This window comes from Cyprinus carpio, chromosome A11, assembly GCF_018340385.1.
Source record: "Cyprinus carpio isolate SPL01 chromosome A11, ASM1834038v1, whole genome shotgun sequence".
Classification (NCBI taxonomy): domain Eukaryota; kingdom Metazoa; phylum Chordata; class Actinopteri; order Cypriniformes; family Cyprinidae; genus Cyprinus; species Cyprinus carpio.
In genome coordinates this window covers 13,437,262-13,456,066 of record NC_056582.1, presented here as the reverse complement: position 1 = coordinate 13,456,066, position 18,805 = coordinate 13,437,262, and the positions used below count along the sequence as shown (strand labels likewise).

The 18,805-nt window shown below is 36.4% G+C and overlaps 1 protein-coding gene and 1 long non-coding RNA gene across 4 annotated transcripts in view; one reads left to right on the top strand and one right to left on the bottom strand.

The window, feature by feature from the left end:
* Positions 1-686: 686 nt before the first annotated feature.
* On the bottom strand, positions 687-16,561 carry LOC109092295. Of its 2 annotated transcripts, none has more exons than XM_042766311.1 (7): positions 16,201-16,561; positions 12,827-12,940; positions 12,442-12,504; positions 6,275-6,445; positions 3,365-3,554; positions 1,601-2,404; positions 687-1,080 (listed from the first exon to the last, which is right to left on the bottom strand). In XM_042766311.1, exons 1-7 carry the CDS (start codon positions 16,231-16,233, stop codon positions 857-859), a joined length of 1,599 nt encoding a protein of 532 aa, XP_042622245.1. In that variant the 5' UTR covers positions 16,234-16,561; the 3' UTR covers positions 687-856. The 2 variants fall into 2 exon arrangements, with proteins under 2 accessions (XP_042622245.1, XP_042622246.1); XM_042766312.1 differs by having other exon boundaries at positions 897-1,080; positions 1,617-2,404; positions 16,201-16,557.
* The window catches only part of LOC122146599, a 16,553-nt gene continuing 2,275 nt past the window's right edge, over positions 4,528-18,805 (top strand). The window contains exons 1-2 of one of the 2 annotated variants that reach the window (XR_006161122.1): positions 4,528-4,621; positions 4,708-4,768. This is a non-coding gene — a long non-coding RNA (uncharacterized LOC122146599). Of the gene's footprint in view, positions 4,622-4,707; positions 4,769-12,295; positions 13,863-14,023; positions 14,097-18,805 lie in introns of those variants that run through there. The other variant, XR_006161123.1, reaches the window with a different exon arrangement.

Here is an 18,805-nt window from a genome sequence, read left to right as displayed (position 1 = left end):
GGAGCAGCATGTGACTTAAAAGCAATGAAATAATGCACATCTGAGACAAGACAGAGACATGAAGAAAAAAAAAACCCTAACTAACATGAGATTGTTTTATTGTAAACAGTTTTGTTTTATTGTAAATCTGTTTTACTCATTTGTGTATTGGTACTGAATAAAATATATATTTTGTTAGATTCCTTTTAACAATATGAGCCAAGCACATCATTAGATTCATTATTTGCTTCTGACAAAAAGTCGGCACTAGAATGTGGCTTCATTCTACCTGCCCTGTATATACAGTATATATTTATTTATATACACTCCATATATATATATTTGTGTCTTTGAATATCCAGATGAGTACAATCTTAACTGATATGAAAGAAAGAGTTTGCCAAGTCAAAATGTGCAAAGAGAAGATGAATGTGTCAAGTTTAGTTTGTGCAGGAATGTGCTTAAAATATTTTCATATTTCATACCAATGGACCATCTGCCAGATGAATAATTTCCTGTTCTAGTACTCTATCCTAGTTGTAGGCACCGTTTGAGCAATAAAAGATGTCTTTTAAAATGTTTTGTAATTCCATATACAGAATAAGAAAAACCAACCGGACAATATTTTGTCTCATAATATTTAACTCCATCATCTCTGGGTTTCTGTTCTTCATGATGTGTTTTTCTTTCATATTGGAAACTTCAAAGAATGTTTTTTTATGTTTATTTTTCAGTTTGAACAAGATCACATGGGACACCCGACTGAAAAGACCACCAGAGCTAGTCACCAGCATATGTTTTTGTTACTGGTCAAAGCATGTTTCCAAGGCCAGACCAACTCCAGACCAGCACTGACCAAGATGCCATTCTAAGTGGGTCATTTCAGCAGAGCAAAAATGAATTGTGAGTCACTTACTTTTTGTTGTTTGTAAAACAGTACAGTTATGAGCAGAAGTCCACCACACACTAATGTAATTATGAGCACGGTGCCAAAAGAGATGATTGTACAGCTAGAATGTTCTGTGGCAGAGTTCCTGTGTGTTTCTCTGTCTGGATGCGTCTGGTCCTTCATCTCCTGCCTATCCTCCTGGGATCTGCTGTCTGTGAAAACCAAAGGCATCTTTGGTGAATCATCACAGAATTAATAACACATGATTGAAGAGAAACATGTTTGATGTCTACTATTCAGGTAGAATAGTTCATTAAAATATAGCTTAAAGGGATAATTCACCCAAAAACGAAAATTCTGTCATCATTTACTCACCCTCATGTCGTTCCAAACCTGTATGCATAAAAGAAGATACTTTGAAGATTGCTCAATATAAGAAAGCAATTCATACAGGTTTGGAACGACTTTAGGGTGAGAAAATGATGAAAGGATTTTTTTTGTTTTTGGGTGAACTATCCTATTAAATTAAATTAAATAAGTATAAAACTTTAAACAAAAACTAAAAATAAAGCCTAAATAGTGATATTAAAAAATGACAAAAGCACACAACAAAATTACTTAAAATTAAAATGGAAATGGAAAACATAAAAATAAAAGCTAATTCAAAATATTAATAAAAACTAAAATAGTACATAAATAATACTAAAACAACGCTGCTACTATCTTTCTCACTTTTGCTGAGCTTCACCTCATGGATGGTTCTCATGAAATTCCTTGGCACCCTCACCGGACTTTGGGTGTGTGTTTGGAAATTTTCAGGAGGGCTCTTTACATGACCAGGCTGTTCGACAAGGGTGCTCAGGCCTTCTGATGAATGTGCAGCTGCTTTCAAAGATAGAACTGTGGTTGTGACTGGTACAATGTGTTTATGCAGTTGAAGCATTTGGAAAGGCTTGCCTTTTATCTCTGTGTTCTTATTATCTTTATATGTTGGCTCCGATGTTGCAATAACCCAGTTCTGTGATAATTTCACATAGGAACTTGATGGTCCTTCTTGGATTTTGGAATCTAAAGACCTCTTGGCAAGTAAAAGCAGTGTACTCCTCTCCACACTGTCCTGCGTGCTATCGCGTTTTTGATTGGGGCCAGAGGAGGTTGACTCAGCTCTTGAGTCAGTTCTGCTCGGAAATACATCCTGAAAATTTGTAAGTGAAGGGAAAAGATCCGGTGATGGCAAATGATCCATTTCTGAATTTGAAGTTTCTTCATGAAAAGCTGGAGTGCTATCAAAGAGGAAGTTGGATAGATCTCCTTGTGTTGATCTCCACGTGGCAGGCGTCCTTAGAGCTAGTGGGACAGCAGACTTGAATTGTTTAGTTCTTTCATTACCACCCTGCAATGTTACCACAGGTGAAAAGGATGATCTTTTTGAGGATGGATTAGGTTTCAGGTGAATATTCCAATGGTTTGTGGATGCAGATGTCTTAGATGATCCAGTGCTCACTGTTGGACAAATGCAGGGGCAATCAGAGGCACCTAGAGGAAATGTAATGGAAATGTAAAGCAAATTATAATAAAATCACAACTAAAGTAAGATTAGCTGGGGCTTCACTATTCTTTTGCTAATGAGATTAAATCTGAGAGCCTGTTTTTGCTCTATTTCAGGGTCTTTCCCCCTTTTTCATTTGTATTACACTGCTTGTCTGTGTATTACTGATGGGTATTTGTTAAACGATTTGATCAAAAGCGTTGATTCGTTCAAAAATGAACAAACAAATGATTGTTTATGAATCAGTCTTGGATCATTTCCTCTAACAATTACAAACAAATGATTGTTTATGTTAAGAATTTGAGATATGAATTTGTTTTGTTGGTAGGAGGCGACATTGTGGTTTTTAGTTTTTCGACGTCATTTTGTTTGTTGCTTTAATGAGATAATAGAAAAAAAAAAAAAAAAAGTATCTGGCAACATTGTGTCTAAAATGTAAGTTACTCAGTATTAAAGGGGTTATTCACAGATGGCAAAATGTTTTTTTTTTTTTTTTTATATAAAACTTTATAAGTGTCTGTCTAAAAAAAAAAAATCTGTGCTATACTTGACAAGGGAAAACAGAGAAAAAGGGGGCTATAGTTTCCATTTTGCTAGAAAGGTAGGGAAATTTCAACAGAAATAATACACTGACTGCCACCCCCCCATCGATCTGACTGTCCGTGGTTCAAAAAATGCATTTCAAGTATGAAGTATGAAAAACACTGAAGCTGCCAAAAGCTCACCTGATAATGCCAAATGACATATTTTTACTATCAAATAAACAAGTAGTTCTGAGTGCAGGTAACATGGAGAAAAAGACATTGTTCACTTGCATATAAGCTGGTTGTAAATTGGCAAAATTGTTCTTTAACTTCTTGTTAAACTGTTGCGTAAAAGCTCTTGAAATCTTGTGAGCCCGACAGTGTGTAATTTAAGATGATTACTGGACTCAGCAGTTGTGCTACCTGCGGTTTGGCTGAGAGGTTCAGTGGTGGATTCTGGGAAATCTTCTGTGTACTCCTCCTCACAGTTCCAGTCCACAGGCTTGTCACTCTGAGTCATTAGACCCATATACATGCGAATCACTTCCTCAGCTTTCTCCAAAGCTCCCCTGGGTAAAGTCATGTGGGTTCTTAGGAACTTCATTGGGCTATCCTGTAGGGTGTAAAACATGTTTTTTTTTCCAGCAGAATTAGGCGATTACTCTCTGCAGTGTACTGAACGCAGCAGCTGGGAAACCAGGTGGCAGGCTACACAGGTTACTGGCATGAACAATTTTTGGTTCAATCGGACTGAATTCATTCCAATTGATGAATCTGAATGTAGTGTTTACATGAATGCTAAATAAAGTGATCAGCTTGATGTGCGCATTTACAGTATGTCACAAGCGTCAAATAGGATTTTTTTTTTTTTATGCGCACACTGCACAAATATGTTTGCACATAATATAACCACTCTCCTACACAATTTCTCTATTTGTTTTTAACAGAAGAATTAAAATGTATCCATTTATGAATAATTATATATAAATATCCAAAACAAAGACTGGTGGGAAGTTCTCCTGCTCCACTTCACAGCTGCCGAGTGAAAGATAAAGTTTTATAATGACAGGAGATGCATTTATACAAATCTTTATTCAAAAGGAAGAGCCATTCATTCCACGCATCAGTATGTCATTATGCTATTTCTGCATCATTGCACATGCGCAGTCCTTTCTGTTTCAGTGGAAATGCATTTCATTCCACTCTTTGTTATTTTGTTATTTTTTTTTTGTTTCATTTGAGATGATGAACTGTCGGTTAAAAATTGTAATAATATTTTTGGGAGGTGTTAATAGGATATATGGTTTTGATCTATGATTTAATTAGGACTGCAACTGGAAAGGTTTTCACTGGACTTTTTTTTTTTAGACATAATGAATGATAATAATTTGTGTAGCTGGTACAGATCATATAAGCATGTGGTCCAATTAATTTCATGTTGGCAGAGGTTAACTTAAAATAGGCACAACTCTGAATTCCATGTGACCAGGTTGTATACCTACTGTAGGCACTGTTTCAGTATTGTTTTCAAAATGTTCGTGGCCCCTTTAAGAGGTTTCCTTCGTCCACAGCTTTTCTCGCGATATTGTTTGTGCGCGCGCGCGATCAGATAAGTCGTAAAGAGCTCAGTGCTCGCATAGATCTAATTTATCATGTGATAAAATCACCTTTCTACAGTAGGTAAATATCACTATGATGTCTTTATTATGCACAGATATGTCACGAAGCTGAGTCTAGACAAACATTTGTCTTATAAATTTCATTAGATGCAAGTGTATGTGACGCGTGTGTGACGAGTGGATTTCGTGAATGGTGACGCAGATTTGGGTAACGTAGGCCTACGTATCATGATTTAGGATATAAAATGTTTCAGCATTGTGTTTATTAGATAATCTACGTATATCTGGTAAAGAAATTGTTAAAAAATCCACGTTATGTGATTATGCTAATGTTTGATTTAATGCGAATGTCTGGTGATTCATATTTTGAAAAACGCTCTCAAAATAACCGCTAGAAAAAGTCAAGATAAATTTGTTGTAACTTTTGACTACATTGACTAGAGCCATGTAAAAGTATTCACCATGAAGCTTATTCTGGTGATGAACCTGAGAGAAAACAGACTTCACAGTGATCTCGTTTTCAGCAGAAAGAAAAAAAGTGTTTTAAAGCTTGTTGTTTTTTTTAGAACATCACCGTTATATATGATATGAGAATACTAAGGCCTGTAGATAGGCAGTACATGTTATTTAAGAAAAATATCAATACAATTATTTACAGAATTACTTTTTTTAAAACATACAAATACACAGTCCTTGAGGGGGCATTTTTACCCCACTCTACCCTACGTAAAACATGTCAAGTGGCTTTGCTACTGTGCTTTTATTTCTCTTCCGCCTTAGCCACTGCCATATTTTCACCCTATTTTATTTTAATTTTCCCTTTTATTAATTAGCTTAAATCCGGTGTGTTTCAGTGCAGTCCGCTGTCGTTCAGTCCATGTAGTGTTACGTAGCGTATCTTCTATATTTTATTTGATTTGGCATCTATCTACTGTGATATATTTTATTTTATTAACTATCATTCAGCGTTATTGTGTCAGATTTGTTTGGTGTGTAACTGGTAACATTTTCCTTTTGGTGAAGTTATAAAAAAAAAAAATCAGTCTTTTCTAAACTTTTTGTTCAATGAAACTTTGCTCCCATCAACCGCTGTCACACAGTTATCCAAACACAGCAGTCAGAATAAACCCCAAGAAAAACACATGTTGCTACTTCATAGTTCCCCCGGTTACATCCATATTACAAAAAATGGCCAGAATTCAATATTTAGTAAAACATTTTAGCAATACAGTCCAACATTACTGTGAGAAAATCTATTTTAATAAAATCATTAACAAAAGCCAACAAAATCATTGTTGCCAAAACTACTAGCTACTTGGTTTGTTAACTTTCACCTTGAAACTTTATACAAGTCAAATTTATGTACCTAGAATTCAATGGCTAATATTTCTGCTTATTTTTTTTTAAGCGGCAAGATGTTTTGTTATTTGTCATTTAAAAGTCTTTCAATTATTTGGTATGATTATCATTTATCATTTTATCACAAACATTTGTATGAGGTATTTCTAAGCAGCTCCATAAAGTAATTACTCTTTCATTTCCTGTTGATTATTTGTTTTTAAATTTGTAGACATTTATGTTGTTAAATACAGTAACGTATGAAACTTAAATAAGTACAGTACTAGGCAAATATCTTCTTCCATAATCCTACTATAACTGATAGAAATTTTTAAGCACCACTGCTTTCAAAGAGAATAAAGATGGACTTTGTTACCTCATTCTCTTCATTGATTGGAGTGATGCATCTCTGAGAGTAAATGTTGTAGATCATGTTCTTCAGTGAGTTAGTATAGCGGTAATTGTCTGAGTCCTTAGCGTATCTGAATTGGGTGTTGAGTAGCTCCAGTATGTGAGGGAAAGCTGCTTTAACATAACACACAACACTCTGGAACACACAAACATATGACAACTACAATGAACATTCGATATTATCACACACATTGATGTTATTCAGACCTGGGTCACACATTATAACACACAGGCCTATTTTTAATGTGGTGTGATACACCATGTTTCTTTATACTACATTTTGTGAGTTTTTATCCCTTTTGTAATACAAGCTTTGCAATAGACAGTGATAGCAAATTTCATGCTTCATATCAAACACGCTCTTTCTTGCACTCCATTTGAATGCTGAAGAGGAGTCTCAAATCTCAAATTGTCTTTATCTTATAGCACTTGCTTAGTGGGTCCTCTGCAGTGAATGGGGAGCCGTCAGAATGAAAGTCCAAACAGCTGCTAAAAACATCACAGTGATCCACAAGTAATTCAGTCCATCAGTTAATGTCTTTAGAATGTCTTTTTCACTTTTAGCCAAAATACCGGTGAATAAGCCGTAATAACGCTTCCTCCGGTAAATAATGTGGAAGATAAATGACAAGAAGACAAAAAGATCTTTATTTCTACTGACAACAGCAAACTTACAAGAGACAGCAACATCTTCACTCGTTATTTTGTAAATGGTTATTGTAAGTGTGCAACCATCTCACACCTCCTGCCAAAACTCCCTTGGCCATGTTAAGAATCTGGGGTCCTGAACGATGCATTCAAAATGATTTTGGAGCTCTGAACCAGGTGAGCAAGTAGACTATTCTGAGACAGTCCACTGAGACCCTGTCTGCCTTATCCAACCATAGATTAGATACACTGCTGTTTGGGGTGGGTAAGATTTTTGAAAGAGGTCTCTTATGCTCACTAAGGCTGCAATCATTTGATTAAAAATATAATTTCCGGTTTGGTATGATGGTGTAGAGCAGTGGTTGCCAACAGGCGGCCTGCAAGCAATAATATCTGGCCCGTGCCCGCAGCCAGATTATTTTGATAGTGGCTGGATCTGAAATAGATCTGTCATGACAGCAACAGTTACTTACAATCACTTCGTCTTTAGCGATTTTGCCTTCAAAATAAAAGTATGAGAACATATGAGGCATACGGAGATGATGGTAAAGATGTTAGCATGGCAGCTATATCTAACCTACTGGAGGTTGCTCGCTTTGAAGACTTTAAAACCACTATGTCGACACTCGAGATAAAGCTGGACCAAATTCAAGCTACTGTGATGGAACATGCCTGAAAGATTGCTTCGCTTGCAAATTCACAGGACAAGTGCACACACGCCTCAGAAACGACCTGTGCTATGTTAACAGAGAGCAACACTGAACTGCTTGCCAAAGTTGTGGATCTTGAATTCCGTAGCCGGCGTAATACCATAAGAATTATTGGACTACCTGAATCCAGTGAAGGACCTCAGCCCTCTGACTTCTCAGAGCTACTCGCAGAAGTGTTTGGGGATGGAGTCCTGGATTCTCCACTGAAAAGTGATAGAGCGCATCGGTCGCTGTCTAACAACCCGAGGCCGGGTCAGAGGCCTATGCCTTTTATTGCCTGGATCGCAAGGCCAAAGCGGCACTCCTTTGCTATTTACGAGGACAAGACTCTGGAAGTGCTGGAATAGTGTTCCAAGTACAAAGAAATGTTGTCTGAACATGACAAACTGGGCCTAAACCAACGTTTTTGTTCCTGGCCAGGCTTACTATCGTAATGAAGGAGGGAGATAGTTGAAGGCTTGCGTCGGTTGCTGAAGCCAAGGACTACACTGAATCTTTACATTCCGCTGAGGAATAAACCCAAAGCGACTGATGCAGTAATTTGTGGCTGGTTCAGTTAGTGACTCGAGATGTAGCATTTAGCATTTGCTAAATATTTTGATTCCTATACAGATTTAAGTGGCTGACTGGTTATTGCTTGGTTGTTCCATATGAATATGCCTATGTTTTGTTTATTCTAGATATATAGATACCTCTCGTTACTACACTACAGGATTTTTAGCCCGATTTAGCCCTGATTGCCCCCTCCCGAGAATAGGAGCAAACATCTTGTCGAGCACATCGTAATCTGGTAATATGAGGCGTTCACCGATTGAATCTTGCACCTCCCGATCTGCTCGCACACAAATCGGGGCAGCCCCGATTAATATCAAACATGTTTGATATTTAGGATTTAAATCGGGATGATGATGGCTATATGATTACGTCAGTACTTTCACAGCCAATGCGCAAAACAGCTGATGTACGGCTCCGTTGCATAGTGGAAACTGTTTCTTGACATTTTGAGGTAACACAACAGTCTGTATAATGTGTCGAAAACGCATCACAACCGTAAGGAGAAAGAAAAGCGCTGGAGCACAATTGCCTCAGTTTTGAATGCACTGGGTGAGTGCAGAAAGCTGCTAGCACACTAGCTAACATATGTAAACAAATATCAGTGACGAACTGCTGCATGAGATCACGTGTGAGGCGCTCCCTCTGGTATGATAATGAATAATGATATCTTGTAGTGTGTATTGCGCCGTGATGTTCAAATCTTGTGTGTGTGCATGTTTAAGATTTGAGGGAAGATAATCTGCAAAGATTCTCCTTATGTGTGTGCTGCAGCCAGATTTCATAAACGGTTAGGATTTTAAAAATCCTGTAGTGTGAGCCAGGCTTAGGGCATTATGGATAGGCTGTGTGCACACTCGTTTTCACTTTACCTATTAGTTTCTATACTCAACTGTTATACACAAGTGCCTTTTAGACTTTGCTGTGGCGCCTATAGTATGTCCTTTAATAATACTTTAGATTAGTTCATACCCTTCATGTTTATATTATTTGTATATTCAGTTAATGCACATTATATATGGGTAGTTAATTTTGATTCAGTTGTTTGAATGTGCTCTTATTTATTATTATAATTGTTGTTTAATCTATTTTATTTATATATTTTATTCACTTTTTCTTCCCTCCATTGTAGTGGTTAGTATTTATGGTTCTTACACTTATTTTGTACCGATTTATTTAGTTTAATTCACGAGTCAGAGGCTGGATTTCTTTATCTGCCACTGAATACACCCATTGACTGTAAGACTTGTAACTGTAAAGCTGTCGCTGTAAGCTGTGACACTCAGCAATATGCAATGTTAGAGTATGTTTTGTACCCTTTATACTCATCCCTCATTCTCTTGGTAAATGTATATTACCTGTATGCATTTAAATTTTATTCATCTACCCTTGTGTGTGTGTGTGTATATATATATATATATATATATATATATATATATATATATATATATATATATATATATATATATATATATATATATATATATATATATATATATATATATATATATTATTTTTTTATTTTTTTTGGTCTGTTTAGCTATTCTTTGTCCAATTAGGTTTTATATTACAAGAAGGGGGGTTGACCTTCATGTAAGTGGTGGGAATGAGACTTTGGAAGTCTTGAAAGCATTGAGCTGTGTTGCTTGGATAATTTTTTGCGCTTGGGAGGATATCTTTGAGGCCACAATTAGTTTTTTTTCTGTTTTCTGTCTTCCTTATCTCTCCCCATTGCAGAAGGTCATACGGTACAAGTCACCTCAGCCCTATACATTATTCTAGATGGCTGCTGATACTTCAAAGATGGGTAAAATTGTGCGCCTGATTTCATGGAATGCTAATGAAGAAAGCCATTAAGTTTGGTAAGGTAATGACACAGCTGCAACATTTGTAGGGGGTATTATATTTTTACAGGAAACACACCTTAATACATCAGATGTCCAATGTATCAAAAGGGCTTGGATGAGTCATGTTTCATTCAAAATTCTTTTCTAAGGCTGGAGGGGCTGCTATCATTATTAGCAAGAATGTACTGTTTGAGCCAGTACGTTATGTTATTGAAGATGTTAATGGCCTTTATGTCATAGTATCCAGCTTGATAAGGCAGGTACACTTTTAGCCCAATAGGCTCATGCAGCCAGTGTCTTTAGGCTTGTTTCAGGAATTTTCCCCCCGAGTGGCAATCTTACTGCACATCTGGCTGAATTCAACCAAGCTTTTTTAGATTTCTACATTAACCTTTATACCTCCGGGCACTCTTTAGGTTCAGAAAATATCCCCAACCCCTTAGACCCTAGAATTAATTAGGCAGCCCCATTTCCCCTCAGGAGGTCTAAGAAGATATTAGATTAATGCAGAATGGGAAATCCCCAGGTCCTGGTGGGTTTACATGGTGGTAGGTTTTTTTTGTCCGTATCGCACAGCCCTAGGAGGGACAGTGTCCCCACATCCTATCGACCATGTAACTATCAACTGATTTCTCTTTTAAACGTAGATTGTAGCAATCTATAATTTCTTTAGATCAAACAGGCTTTACATCGGGAAGGCATTCATTCTTTAATACTAGAATATTGCTCAACAATATTTTCTCTCCTTCATCCATTACCGCTGAAGTTATAGTTTCATTGGATGCGGAAAAAGTGTTTGATAGGGTGGAGTGGGAATACCTGTTCTTTGCTTTAGGTAAATTTGCATTTGACCCCAAGTTAATTTCTTGGATTCGACTTTTCTATGCTTTCCCGTCTGCCTCAGTGCATACCAGTGTTGTTCATTCGCCACACTTTTTGCTTCAGTGGGGGGCACATCAAGGGTGTCCACTCTCGCCCTTGTTATTTAATATAGCTAATGAACCTTTGGCCATCTGGATTCATAGTCATGGCCAGGTCCATAAACTTTCCCTTTATGCGGATGATTTGTTATTGTACATCTGGTATATTTGTTACTAATTTGTTTAAAAATGAGTTTAAGAATTTGATACCACTTTTGGACAAATGTTAATCATATTTTGATAGGTGGAGCTCCCTCTCCCTATCTTTAATAGGTTGTGAGAATCTTATTAAAATGGTTACCCTGCCAAAATTGTCTTTTTCAGCTTCTTCTTGAGGAATACCAAATATCGAGCAATCCAGTAGTAATTCACACTATTAAGATTCAGCTTCAATTCAGGAAACTAGATTTAAATGCCAATTTTGAATAATCATTTATTTACCCCATCCCTTTCGGGCTGTGTCTTCAATATTTGCACAAGTCAGAGTCCTCTTTCTCTTATTTATCAGTTAAATTCAATCTTCCTAACAGCCATCATTTTTTTTCTTCAAGTGAGGGACTTTATTCAAAAGTTATTTCCCCAATCAGCCCCCCAAATCAGAACTTAATTTTATCCTCACCATCAACCCTGGTCAAAGACAGTTGATATCCACCATCTATGGTAAAATAATCTCCCTTATCTCCAGTTGACTCTCTTAAGCAAACCTGGGAGCAGGATTTAGGTTTCAACAGATCTGAGGACCAGTGGAAGAACATTCTTAGTTTTATTAAAAAAAAGACACAAGTCTTGAAAGCATTTAGCGGTGTTGCATGGATAATGTTTGCAGTTTGGAGGTTATCTTTGAGGCATTATTCTACACATGAAATATGAAAGCAAATAGACATGATTATGGGCAAATATTTTCTGTATGTTTTTTATGCAGCTCGTGTTATTTTCATGACAATAAAGGATGTTTATGACAAATAAGCAAGTGTTATCATAAAAAAGAGTGCATAAATGCCTATTATAGAATCAAAATAACTTTAAAGTTTTAAAAAAAAAACTTTAGAGCACATTTGGAAGTTATTGGGGGTTTGTTGTGTAATACTTTTTTGTTATATATATATATATATATATATATATATATATATATATATTATATAGAGAGAGAGAGAGAGAGAGAGAGAGAGTCATATATTGAGAGAGAGAGTGTATATATATATATATATATTTAGAGAGAGAGAGAGTGTTTGAATATGGTTTTGCTGCCTCTGGCTTAAAACATGATCTTATGGAACATCTGTTTCAGATAAGTGTCTGATTTTGTGGCATGGTAGAAGGATCTATTATACCAGAATGTCAACGATGATCATGTCAGGGTCTTTTATATACTGTTCATAACTGTTGAAATACCCATAGGAATGCTGGGTAATCCATATCTGCCATTACATGAAAAAAAATTGAAAATGTGCGTACCAGGTTCTGCCGCTCAGTGAAGGTATAGGTTATTGAACAACCATTTTGCAACTGGTTCTTCATCTGCAAAGGAAAGCAATGTGTGAAAAATCATAGTTTGCCATATGTTAATAAATTTTAACAGGGGCTTTAAAAGCTATTTAGTGCCCTGCCATTAATTTAGAGAGATTTAATGCCAAAATATTTCTTAATTCCGTATTAACTTTCACTAGCACTCAAATTTAACAAATGATTTATGCATGAGTAATGATTACATGCATGTGTGGTTTGCTGTGGGATTTTATAACACAGCCTAATAAATCCCTTTCCATATAATTTTATAATGCAAGTACATGTGGTTTATCCCGCAGGGGGATTAACTTCTAGTAAAAGCAGCTTATCTTACCAGACGTCTTAAATTTAAGAGATGATCCTCTGTGACAGAGTGCTTACATGGACCTGGCACACCAGCATACACCAAATAAAAGCACAGGATAAGGAAGATGCCCAGATGCCTTACCTACAATCACAAAACAATTATGAGTTTTATTTACAAAATCACACCTGAATGGATGAAGTAGATTTGTATTTATTTATTAATTTTTATTGCAGTTTTGGCAGCTTTTAAGTTGTCAACTCTTATTTTAAGGTCATGTCAAGACATTTACTTTTAATTCAGTTTCCCCTTCAATTGGGAACTCGCACTGCATCCCCTGGAGGATACTTTGGGGAAAGCTGTCAGCCTGACCATTGTCTGAAGCACGTGTGCAAAACACTACCAATTCAATGGATGTCAGCAACCCATGAGGTCATGGAGGAGCACCTGGAAGTATAAAGGGGCACCTGTAATGTATATGTCACCAGGTTTTTAAATTTTTTGTAATGTATGTCACCAGGAGCCGTTTATTTGTTCAGCACGTACGAGTCATGGCTAAAAGCTCGACTGAATGTTTTAGGAGTCTGTGACTCTGAGGTTTCTGAGACCTGAGGACATACACGACCTATGCTTTATGTGTTTGAGAGTGGAGCATGCATGTTTAGTGCTCGAGGATGCTGAATGCATGAGGACCAGATGCAGATCCAAGCTCTCGCTTGAGTCATCAGATCCGGCAGATAGCACACTGCTGGTGTCATCCAGTCATGATGAGGAAGTGCATGTAGTTGGTGGTGATGTGGAAAGTATGAACAAGCTGTCCCAGCCCTGCATACGAGTAAATGTTGGAGGTTAATGCCCATGCTGCAAAAAGTTTGTGGGCTATCTCTCCCAGGGTGAATTACTGTATTTTCTTTGAAGGCTCTTGTTCTGCCATCCAGGTCGCTTCAAACTACCTTGTGGTTGAATGGCAGGGTATATGCAGCATCGGGTCAGGCTAGAGGGGTTTTACACATGATGGCCATGTTATAAGCCTACCAGGCAAACCTGCTGAAAGATCTGAATGAAGGTAAGGGATCTCACAGATCTCACTCTACGTGCCACCAAGCAGACTGCTGCCGCCATCAGGCAAGGAGCAGTGGCCACGAAGCAGCATCTGTGGTTGAATTTAGCAGACATTGGGAGTAAGGAAAAAAACTTTCTTCTAAATGCTCTGCTCTCACCTTTCAGGCTTTTCGATATATCCGTCGAGATGGTGGTCGAAGTTCAGTGAGGCAAGGGCGCAGTCAGTAGTCTTTAAGAGGTACGTTTCTCGCAGAACGATTGTTTTTTTGGGGCATTTCAAGTAGGCTGTCCCCTTTTTCCCGCATTATATATATATTTTCACGTGCTTCAGACACCGGTCATGCTGATGGCATTGCCGAAAGTGTCCTTAATGCAATTTTGGCAAATTTTAAGCAATGATAGGCAGTGGGTTGTACATAGTGATGGAGAAGGTAAAAATTGTAAATAATATAATTAAAATAATATAAAACATCACATAATCAATGGGACTGGTCATAAGTAATGTTGTTGAACAATTTCACATTGTATGGGGGCTGCTGTACAATGTAAAAAGTAAAAATTTACATTTCTTTGTAATTATTTTCTAAATTTGCTAGCAAAATTAAGAAAATATAACAAAACAGCTTGATCAAAAAAAAATTCCCCCAACTTACATGCAACTTCAAATATATCCAAAGCTACTTAATATTATATTAACAACAGTGACAATCCCCCAGGGGCAACCAGGTGTTGAAAGGGAGAAGATTTTAATGGAAAAGGAATGTAACCTCAGTAACTCCCCAATCATTAAGTCACTCCAAACTGGGTTTAAATAGAAAACCTTATGTTTATAATTCATATTCATTGCATTCTAGATCTTCTGAATTATGCAACACCTTATGCAACATCGTTTATGCAACACAAGGGATTTATCATATAATGTTATAATACAATAAATAAAGCAATAACATGGGGATAAGTACTTCCTAACCTGTCATAAAACAAAAGCAAATTTCATAAATCTCTGTTGTGAAAACCCACTGAAACTGTGTAAGTGTTTATGATGTTGGCCAGATCAGTAAACAAGAAATAGATGACTAGATCGTTGCTCAAAGAGAATGTCTCCACAGAAGAGCTAAATGGACAATGGATGAGTCTTATGGATGAGTCTTGTGTATGGCAGATGTGTTGCATGTTAGCATGTTAAAGACATGTTGACAATACCTTACAAGCTTCTTCAGCTCAGCCTTATCGGTGACAGAAAGGGTGCTTAACAAGGGACATTTATGGCAAGTAACTGCAAATAGTTTGTCTCTGATTAAATTCAGTAAGCTTTACAGATGTCAGGGTGACAAGCAAATGTAGCTTACCTAGTTAATAAAATGTAAATTTAAAGAAATTTCAAAAGCAGTTCAGACAGTATGTCGCCATTTAATGCTTTTCAACTTTATATATGTAGATAAATATGTAGAAACTGTAAACCGTTTTAAAAAAAACCAAGATTGTTGCACATTTTACAATATTAATAAGAATAATACTATTGCTGTTTTTCAACTTTAGACTGTCATGTTTATTCATTGTGTTCCTTGCTATAATAAAATCTATAGTAATAAATTAATATAAAATAGGTGTTGGAAATAAATTTATAAATATAATCTACACTGTGTTGAAAGTCCCCAACAAATAAATGTACTAAATGTATCATTCAGAGTGTTGAAAATTAATTAATATAATACTAAATATATAAGTCAAGGTGTTGGGAAATATATATATATAGAGAGAGAGAGAGAGATTTTTATTTTATTTTATATTTAATTTATTTTGGTTCAAAGCCATAGAACAGCTTTAATAACAACAGTAAAATCCAACTGAAATATTGTTTCCTGCAAATTGGACATTGCAACTTAACAATCGACAGTCAAATAGCCAGAATAACTAACAGGGATTATTTAACAGTTGCCTAAAAGGACAGCCAACTGAAGCAATGAAGTTTCACAGTCCACAGTTCTCTTCTGTATGTTCCATGTCTCGCAAAATTTGCCCCCAGTTATTTAATGGATTGGCATTCATACATTGAAATAGTTTGATGGCCATGAATCGAGAAATAAAAATCTATGGGAAAAGGTTCAACAAGAAAGGAAAACAGTGTTCTCAAGTTTCACGAGCGAGATCAAATTAAGGCTCTTCAGAGATATTAAACAAACCTCATTCTACAAATCAATCTAATGTATTAATCGCGCAGAAGCAGAAATTGAAAACGGGTTAAAAAAAAATAGATGAAACTTTCATTTTTAAATGACAAAAAACACTTCAGCACTTTCCTTAAGCAACAAGCATATGTCAAAGGAGAGCAGCAGACTTACCTTGGCTTTGTGGGCTGTTATGTGTGTGTTCATCTGGCTGACCTGAGCAAATAGAAAGCAATGAAGTCCACATGTAGATTCATTGGATTAGTCTTTTTGTTTTGCGTTTGATTTTAATGAAGATAGTGTCTGCCCCTCTGTAGGCTTCAAGCATCTAGATATTGATGGCTGTCTTTAAACGATTCTGTGTGTGAAACAGTTTAGGCGTGCCACATTGAGAGGTCTGTGGTGCACCAATAAAGTGAGCTGTGGTAAAGACCTCCTCTTCTTCCCCCTGTTGGGCTTTATGAAAAGATCTCTCTCACTTTCTCTTCACTCAGATCATTGAAAGATTTCATTTTTATTGATAAAGGAAGTTTTAGCTCCCTCCAGCCCAATATAAGTTACCTCCAGACCTCTCAAAAGTTACATTTGGGGATCACTTTATAAATCCAGTGGGGATGCCAAATCATCTGCTCATTCTACAAGTTGTAATGATCATTTAAAGGCTAAGTTTCCATTGAGAGAAACTTGCAGATCTTGATCGTAAGAAGTTTTCTTATGAAAGATATATTTGAAGGTATGGTATGTTTTTATCATTTACTCATTCTTGTCACTTCAAACCTTGAATAACTTGCTTTTGTTCATGAGAAACAGTATGTGTTTAGTAGTATAATGAAGGAAAATGGCCAGAAATGACAAAAATGTTACAATGTTTAAACATCACTCTCCCCAGTTGTGCAAACTCTTTTAATACATCCACATATTTGTTTAAGTTATTTGCGTTTTAAAAAGACTGATTTATATATTACATAACACATTGAATTATTGTTCAAAAATAGAAGTTCACCTAAATCCTGATCATGTGCAATTAATATACAGTATGGCATTAGTCAGTATAACCTGAATGATACAGAGAGGAAGGACCTTTGACGTAGATATTTCCTCCGGATGAAAGTACCTCAGATATCCAAGACCTTACTCTAATTAAATCTTCTAAACTTCACTTCTGTCTCTGCTAAAAATTGGTGTCATTAGTCTCTTGAAATAAGCTGATTCATTCCAATTATATATCATTTAGGTGATCAGTGACACATTGTTCTGTTCAGACATCCAGTCTTAAACAAAAAATGGGGGGATTTATACAGGCTGAGATGCTGGTACAAATTAGGATTGGAGCAGTTAATATTTTTGTGTTTTCTATTTAATACTTCACTGTCTTCCATTGAGCTCTCGATTGTGAAAAGTGTCATTATATTAATCATTATAGCCACAAATTAAAAAAATGATTTAAAGGGGTCATATGACGTTGCTAAAAAGAACATTATTTTGTCTACTTGGTGTAATGCAATGTGTTTATGTGGTTTAAGGTTCAAAAAACATTATTTTCCACACTCTGTATATTATTTTTTATCAGCTATCCAGTGTGTTGTGATTGGCCAAATGCCTCAAGCGTGTGATGGAAATGTTATGCCCCTTACTATACTGTCATGCCGTTTGTCCCGGCTCGACGAGACAAAACCCAAAAAAAAAAAACATTACAAATGAGGCATTTGTTGCATCCACTTGGGGAATAATTACTGATTATAATAACTTGTACTGTCTTTTTACACATTAGTTATCGTGCTGCGTAAACATAAAACCATGTCTACGTTTGTGATCTGAGAAATGATAAACAACAAGCTACACTGCTTAAAACTCGCATTTGAATCATCAGTGACAAATCCTTGAAATATGAAAACGTACTTACAGGCTGTGAGTCAGAAGCGCCAGACTGTCCTTGCAAAGTTGGAATTGCCCCACTTTATAGAAACAGACACCGGCATTGTAGGCTACTCTCACAGGAACCAGTCCTTGTCCTCCGCAAAATGCGCTGGACACATCTGAATATTTGGTTTGAACTGTTCTGGAACAGTGTTGTAAATACAACTTAACCACTGATTTCTAGTTGTGTCCTCTTTTGGAAGGCCAAACAAAGTAGTTTCTCTTTCACAACGAAGCACACAGCGTCTCCACAACATGGTGCCAGCGGCAACAGTGAGAATAAAAGTTACGCCTTCTCTCTTTGCGTGAACATTTGGGTGGTGTTATGCAAACCTTCCCACATCATGATGTAGACGTGGGGGCGTGTTATAATGAGTCGTTTTTGGTACGAGTGGTTGACTCTTAACTTTTGTAAAGAATATCTCTTTGGATTTGAGACTTTATTCTTTGCAACTTTACAGATCTTATTTTTGCACCAAGAGCTTGTAAAATTAAATTTATTTTAAGAACATAAAAATTGAAGTCCCATCATATGACCCCTTTATCACACAAACACACACACACACACACACAAAGCAAAGCCTTAATTTTCAACCTCATATAAACTTGTTTGTCTGAGCCAACTATGACTTACACAAGCTAACTATTCTTGTGCAAGCCATTCAGTCTTTTTTTTAATGGAGATTAACTAGTTGTATAAACTATGACCAGAACCTTCTCGTGAACTATAAGAAAATCTATTGAAAAATTGTCCCCTCCCCCTTACTCAAGTAAGTTGAAAATGTTATATTTCAAAATATTAAATATTAAAGGCTAATGAAATATTAAACACTGCTATACTATTACTGTTATACTATTGGTC

Coding starts and splice junctions, on each gene's coding strand:
- LOC109092295 (XM_042766311.1), bottom strand. CDS start 16,233: ATGAACACACACATAACAGCCCACAAAGCCAAG. Junction 3,555..6,274: donor CAATCAATGAAGAGAATGAG/GTAACAAAGTCC, acceptor TACACCCTACAG/GATAGCCCAATGAAGTTCCT. Junction 1,081..1,600: donor TGAGGTGAAGCTCAGCAAAA/GTGAGAAAGATA, acceptor TGGTTTTCACAG/ACAGCAGATCCCAGGAGGAT.